Source organism: Ammodytes marinus, assembly GCF_949987685.1.
Source record: "Ammodytes marinus genome assembly, contig: scaffold_71, whole genome shotgun sequence".
NCBI classification, from domain to species: Eukaryota; Metazoa; Chordata; class Actinopteri; order Uranoscopiformes; family Ammodytidae; genus Ammodytes; species Ammodytes marinus.
The window spans coordinates 167,501-175,000 of NW_027648329.1; the positions used below are offsets into that span (position 1 = coordinate 167,501).

At 42.1% G+C, this 7,500-nt stretch overlaps 1 protein-coding gene across 1 annotated transcript in view; it reads right to left on the minus strand.

Annotated features, from left to right (window-relative positions):
• The window catches only part of LOC307270740 (phosphatidylinositol 3-kinase regulatory subunit gamma-like), a gene marked incomplete at its 3' end in the record, with an annotated part of 27,362 nt that extends 19,981 nt beyond the window's left edge, over window positions 1–7,381 (minus strand). The window contains exon 1 of the mRNA XM_080054623.1: window positions 7,351–7,381. Within this exon, the coding sequence (XP_079910749.1) occupies window positions 7,351–7,366 (16 nt within the window). The 5' untranslated portion in view covers window positions 7,367–7,381. The remainder of the gene's footprint in view (window positions 1–7,350) is intronic.
• Between the last annotated feature and the right edge of the window lie 119 nt (window positions 7,382–7,500).

Sequence of the window (7,500 nt, forward strand, 5' to 3'; positions counted from 1 at the left end):
GAATTATTTTTTTCCCCCTTAGAAAGGGTCTCATATATGTCCATATTTCTGCATATTTTGGACCAAGGCCTAGTGCCGCCATCTTGAAAGTGTCATAGTTGGAATGTCATCAGGTGCACTGTTTAGAATTTAGAATTGTTCTTGTCCTTGAAGGCCACTGTAGCTTCTGTTATTATTCTAAAGGGTTGGGGTTACCCAGGGAGCGTTGCATTCTAGAACTTTCTAGATGATGTCATATTACACACTGCACCTTTAATAATGTAATGCATATTTTTGTAAGGCTTTCACATGTATATTCAGACTGTCTGTTGCTTCCTGTAGATTGAAATGTGTCCATGTGTTTATGGTTGAGATTATAACACTGATTGAAGGCTCTCCGACACATATGGACCAGTAAACATTACATCTGACATGTCCATCTGATCATAAAGATGATTACTTTCTCAATGTAAAGATGATTTGACTCTATCCCTCCATCCATCCATCAATCTCTCCATCCATGTATCTATCTATCCCTCCCTCCCTCTTTATCCATCCATCCATCCATCTATCTCTGTCCATCCATCCTTCCATCTCTCTCTCTCTCCATCCAACCATCCACCCCTCCCTCCCTCCCTTTATCTATCCATCCATCCATCCATCTATCTATCTCTGTCCATCCATCCTTCCATCTCTCTCTCCATCCATCCATCCATCCACCCCTCCCTCCCTCTTTATCCATCCATCCATCCATCCATCCATCCATCTATCTCTGTCAATCCATCCTTCCATCTCTCTCTCCATCTGTCCATCCACCCCTCCCTCCCTCCCTTTATCTATCTATCCACCCCTCCCTCCCTCCCTTTATCTATCTATCCACCCCTCCCTCCCTCCCTTTATCTATCTATCCCTCCCTCCCTCCCTCCCTATATTTTAACAGCATATGTACACTGTATGTATTCCACCTTCCAATACTAAAGTATCCATTCATTCATTCATTCATTCATTCATTCATTCATGTATTCTTATGAACCATTTCTGCTGTGTTCAACATACCCAGCGTTCCAGTCCGCATACTATCTACTATTTAGTATGGTACAAAAAAAAAACATGTAGGATGTCCCAATTCCTGTGGCCAGATTTAGTATGGTTAAAAATACCCGGATGCCTACAATTGTAGCAAACTGCATTTGTAACTTAGATTCTTGTTATGGTCAGATGTAGAGCTGCAACGGTTAATCGACGAATCGATTATTAATCGATTACTAAAATAATCGCCAACTATTTTGATAATCGATTAATCGTTTCGAGTAATTTAACAAAAAAATTCCAAATTCTCTGATTTCAGCTTCTCAAATGTTAAACCTGCAGTGTGTAGAATTTGGGGTTTTATTTCCTAGCACATTTTGTAGAAAATAATTATAATATCCATAAGTACGTTTAATTTAGTGCATAATAGCTGAATTTATTTTTTAGAATTATTATTTTTTTCCTTAGAAAGGGTCTCATATATGTCCATATTTCTGCAAATTTTGGACCAAGGCCTAGTGCCGCCATCTTGAAAGTGTCATAGTTGGAATGTCATCAGGTGCATTGTTTAAAATTTAGAATTGTTCTTGTCCTTGAAGGCCACTGTAGCTTCTGTTATTATTCGAAAGGGTTGGGGTTACCCAGGGAGTGTTGCATTCTAGAACTTTGTAGAACTTTCTTGATGATGTCATATTACACACTGCACCTTTAATATTTTCTGGTTTCTTTAATCCTATTATGACAGTAAACTGAAATATCTTTGTGTTTTTGGACATGACAATACATTTGAGGATGTCAACATGGGCTTTGGAAAATTTATCAAAATTTTTCACTATTTTCTGACATTTTACGGAACAAAACACTGATCGATTAATCGAGAAAATAATCGACAGATGAATCGATTATCAAAATAATCGTTAGCTGCAGCCCTAGTCAGATGTAGTATGTAGAATAGAAAACAGAAAGAGGAGGAGATTTGGAACGCAGGGTTAGTTCATTCATCACAATGTCTGTCAAACGCTTTTCATTGAAAAAAATGTGAAAAATCTCTTCGTAATCCTGAGTGCAGTCGTGCCCAACACAATATATATTTCTGGTCGCTTGAAAGATCACAACATTAAAAAACAGCATTTTTTCCAATATATCGCTATATAGCTTATGCAGTAAAAACATTACATGTACAAGCATTTATATCGATTTTCATTGTAGGCAAAGTGACACACACAGCTTTACACACACACACCAAATGAGACACACACACACACCAAATGAGACACACACACACAGAGAGAGAAGGAGAGAGAGACACACACACACTCACACAGAAGGAGAGAGAGAGACACACACACAGAGAAGGATAGAGAGAGAGACAAACACACACAGAAGGAGAGAGAGAGAGAGACACACACACACAGAAGGAGAGAGAGAGAGACACACACACACACACACACAACTCATTTCAGTTTAATTGAAACGTTAATATGTTACATGGGAGACAGAATCTTAACTAATTACTTGATTTTTCTCAGCTCAGAAAAAAATGCTCTTTGAACTGACTCTATTGTTGTGTGTGAAGCATTACTGTTACATAAGAATGCAGTGTTGTTATAAATGCAGGTTGAGGGTGAAAATCTGCAGGAAATATATAAGGTTGAAGCCTGTGCAAGTTGGTTTCCATGGGTATAAGCAAAAAAAAAAAAATAATTAAAAAAAAATTGGTATGCTCCTTTACTAATTATGTACTGGCTGTTTCCGATTGCAAGACGAGACTCATTGTTAACTACACACACACACACGCACACACACACACACACACACACACGCGCACACACACACACACAGTTGTCAGAGGAAACGCATGCAGGCTTTGCCCTCCCTCGAGTAGGCAGTGGCACTCCACCTGCACTAAACATCGCTGCACACAAAGGCCACACACACACACACACACGCACGCTGTCTCTCTCTCTCACACAAACACGCACGCTGTCTCTCTCTCTCTCTCACACACGCACGCTGTCTCTCTCTCTCTCTCACACACACACGTACGCTGTGTCTCTCTCTCTCTCACACACACACACACACACACACACACACACACACGCACGCTGTCTCTCTCACACACACACACACGCACGCGCGCACGCACACACCCTCTGAAACACACATACACACACACACACACACACACACACACACACACACACACACAGTCTCTCACACACACACCCTCTGAAACACACACACACACACACACACACACTATTACTGTCACTGAGCCTCACGTTTCAATTCCTTGTGTAATAAATATTCTAATGAATCTGTGGGGCGCTGATCTCCTGCTCTCCCTACAAACCTTCTCATCCCTTTATTATCCATCCCTCTCTCTATCTCTCCGTCTCTCTCTCTATCCATCCATCCATCCCTCCCTCCGTCCCTCCCTCTATCCATCCATCCATCCCTCCGTCCATCCCTCTATCCATCCATCCATCCCTCCCTCTTTTCTCTGTCCAGTTCTACTCCTCCGTTCTGCTTCAATGGCTCTCTCTCTCTCTTTTTCTCTCTCTCTGGATTACATGTCACAGGCATGTTAGGACAAAGACACACACGCTCTTTACACACACACACACACACACCCAGCGCTCACACACACGTCGCTCATACACACACACGCTCTGCACACACACGCACACACACACACCCAGCGCTCACACACCCAGCGCTCACACACGTCGCTCATACACACACACGCTCTACACACACACACACACACGTCGCTACATACCGTGAGACAAAAGACCAACCAGAGAGTCGCTGTTATCTGTGCAAATTAACACAAAGATGTAGAAAGGTTTAGCTAATGTGATTGATGATGATAGGGTGAGACCATTCATGCCACACACACACACACACACACACACACACACACACACACACACACACACACACACACACACACACACACACACACACACACACACACACACACACACACACACACACACACACACACACACACACACACACACACACACACACACACACACACACACACACACACACACACACACACACACACAGCTTGTTAGATGGACAGACAGAGGAAGAGAGGGTGGGGGAGACAGAGACAGAGAGAAAGAGAAAAGAGAGAGATAGATAGAGAGAAAAGAGAGAGGGAGAGGGAGAGAGATGGAGAGGGAGAGACAGAGACAGAGAAAAGAGAGTGAGCTTTGAATTTTGCTTTTAAAAAGAATATACTGATGATACAATGCTCAATACATTTTAATAATAATAATAATAATAATAATACATTTTATTTATAACGCACTTTATATTTAGCAAAAAATCTCAAAGTGCTACAACAACCAAAAAAAAAAAGAAAAAAAAGAAAAAAATAAGTTAAAACAAGAGTTAAAAGCAGTTATCAAAGTAACATGAGCAAAACATTACAGATTAAAAGATTTCTTAAAAAGGTACGTACGTTTTAAAATACTTATATTAGTACATCCAAATACTCAAATGTCTGAGTATTAACCAGTTATTTCTTTGTCAATACTGTGGTAAATCTCCAGGATATATAACCTGGCCTAGTATTAAATCAATGACATGTAACAGGAGGGGGGTGAAGTGCTTTCTTTGATAACTCAGCTTTTAACCTAAGGGAATATCTTCATGCCATTATATGATTGTGGATGGATGGCCTATCTGTGCAACCTATCAAATGACACACACACACAGAGAAGGAGAGAGAGACACACACACACACAGATGGAGAGAGAGACACACACACAGATGGAGAGAGAGGAGAGAGAGAGACACACACACACACAGATTGAGACAGAGAGAGAGACACAAACACAAAGAGAGAAGGAGAGAGAGAAAGAGACCCACGCACACACAGAGAGACACACAAACACACACACAGATTGAGACACGCACACACAGATGGAGAGAGAGAGACACACACACACACACACACACAGAGGGAGATGGAGAGACACACAGACGGAGATGGAGAGACACACACACACACAGAGAGATGGAGAGAGACACATAATGTATTAGAGTGTAGGCTTACAGTACATCTCAATAGACAAGAGAGAGAGAGAGAGAGAAACAGAGAGAGAGAGAGACAGAGAGAGAGAGACAGAGAGAGAGAGAGACAGAGAGAGAGACAGAGAGAGAGAGAGAGAGAGAGAGAGAGAGAGACAGAGAGACAGAGAGAGAGAGACAGAGAGAGAGAGACAGAGAGAGAGAGAGAGAGAGAGAAAGAGGGCTACCGGGCAAAAGGCCTTCAATAAAACACTAACACGGACCATGATCCACTGAGTGCAGACAGAGAGAGAGGGAGAGAGTGTGTGTGTGTGTGTGTGTGTGTGTGTGTGAGAGAGAGAGAGAGGGGAGCAGAGTGAGTGTGTGTGTGTGTGTGAGTGAGAGAGAGAGAGAGGGAGAGTGTGTGTGTGTGTGCGTGCGTGCGTGAGAGTGTGTGTGTGCGTGCGTGTCTGTGTTAGTGCGTGTGTGTGTTTGTGTGCAAGAGAGGGGAGAGAGGGGGGGCAGAGTGAGTGTGTGTGTGGAGAGAGTGTGCGCGTGTGAGTGGAGAGAAAGAGAGCGTGTGTGTGTGTTTGAGTGTGTGTGAGACACAGAGAGCGAGGGAGCAGAGAGAGAGAGAGTGTGTGTGTGTGTGTGTGTGAGTGTGTGTGTGTGTGTGTGTGTGTGTGTGTGTGAGAGAGAGAGAGAAAGGGGGGCGGGAGTCAAATGACACTGACACAATTGCTTCAAGGATGAATGAATGGGACCAAATGAATGAAACCTATTCAAACTATGGGCGATATTTGACTGGTAATGGACACACACACACACACACACACACACACACACACACACACACACACACACACACGCAAAGGCTATAAAATATGCTATGATTATGAAATTCTACCGGACCTTTTCTATTTTTTTTTCTTCAATTCTGTCACCCCCCCACCCACCCACCCACACACACACACACACACACCCACACACACACACACACACACACACGCACGCACGCACGCACACACACACACTCTTTACCCCGCAGAAGGTTGATTAAGGAGGTAGCCTTATAACAGCTACAAACACAAATAAATGTGCATAAAAGGTTGCAGAAAATAGTTCCTAGTTCGAAGTAGCAAAATCTGTTTCCACTAACTGCATTGTCAAAAAAAAAAAAAAAAAAAATCTTAATATTTTTTTTTTTTTTTTGCATTTTAGTCAAAAATATTTGTGCTGCCATCTTTGCCATTCACTGACCACAACCAACTACCATGGCAACTACCGTACATTCAGAAGGTCACACAAGCTATTAGGCGTGTAATTAACAACAACAACACTACTACTATTCTATTACAGGCTATTGTAGGGCTGCTATTGTCTGCTGAGAGTGTGTGTGCGTGTGTGTGTGTGTGTGTGTGTGTGTGTGTGTGTGTGTGTTCGAAAGCTACAGCTCTTGTGTTGTGTCCAAGGCAGAGAGATACGCATAGAAAAGGAGCTACAAAAGAGCATTTCTGTTTCAGCGAGTGCTCTACACAGACACAAATAAGATAGTTTAGTAGATTTAAAGCGCTGTCACGTCTTACTGTATCCAAAATTATCGGACAAAATCTCGCCAAAGCTGTTTTTTTTTTTAGTCTAGCTCAAGTTGCAAGCTAAAAATAACAAAATAAACAGTTACACAAGGCAGAAATGCGCACATATGAAGACACATCAAAACTGTGTGGATAGTAATGCTCAAAATATGGCCATAAACGAGCAGAGAAACGTAAGAATCCCTTTAGGAAAAAAGCGATCGTTAAAACAGCAGTGTCTGTCTGTCTGTGGCACTAAGCAGGATGTTCGCTTTGTAAAACTTTCCACTAATTTGCACATGACACCGGACACCTCTTGTTACTGTCCAGCTGACTCAAATACAGCCTTAAAATAAAAGCAAACGACATATCATAACGAAAACATCCATATCCACTATTTGTCCATATTTAAATTGTACTTCCAAGGCTTCCATATCTGGCATTTAGCGCACAAGAAGACCTTTTGTATACTATCTATGAAGAAGAGACACACACACATCTTCACAAATGTCCAACTGACCCACTACAGCGTAAAAAAAACGTCTATTTTTGCAATTTCCAAGATTTTTTCGTATTTAAATTGTTCTCCCCAGGCTTCCTTACCGGGCATTTTTCACAATAAGACACAAAAACCTCTTCACAACTGTCCAACTGACCCACACCAATGCTAAAAACCTGCTAAAAACCGCTATTTCCACGATTTGTTCGCATTTAAATTGTTCTTTCCGGGCTCCCTTACCTGGCGGCTGGTCCATTTCCAAGTAAAATATGAGTTCAGTTGAGTAGGGCATCATACAGTCTCTCCAGTCTCCCTCCGATTCAACTGCATCTTTCTCCGGCGACCAAACTGTATTGTACATTTTACCGGACAATCTTCTTTTTCCGCTCA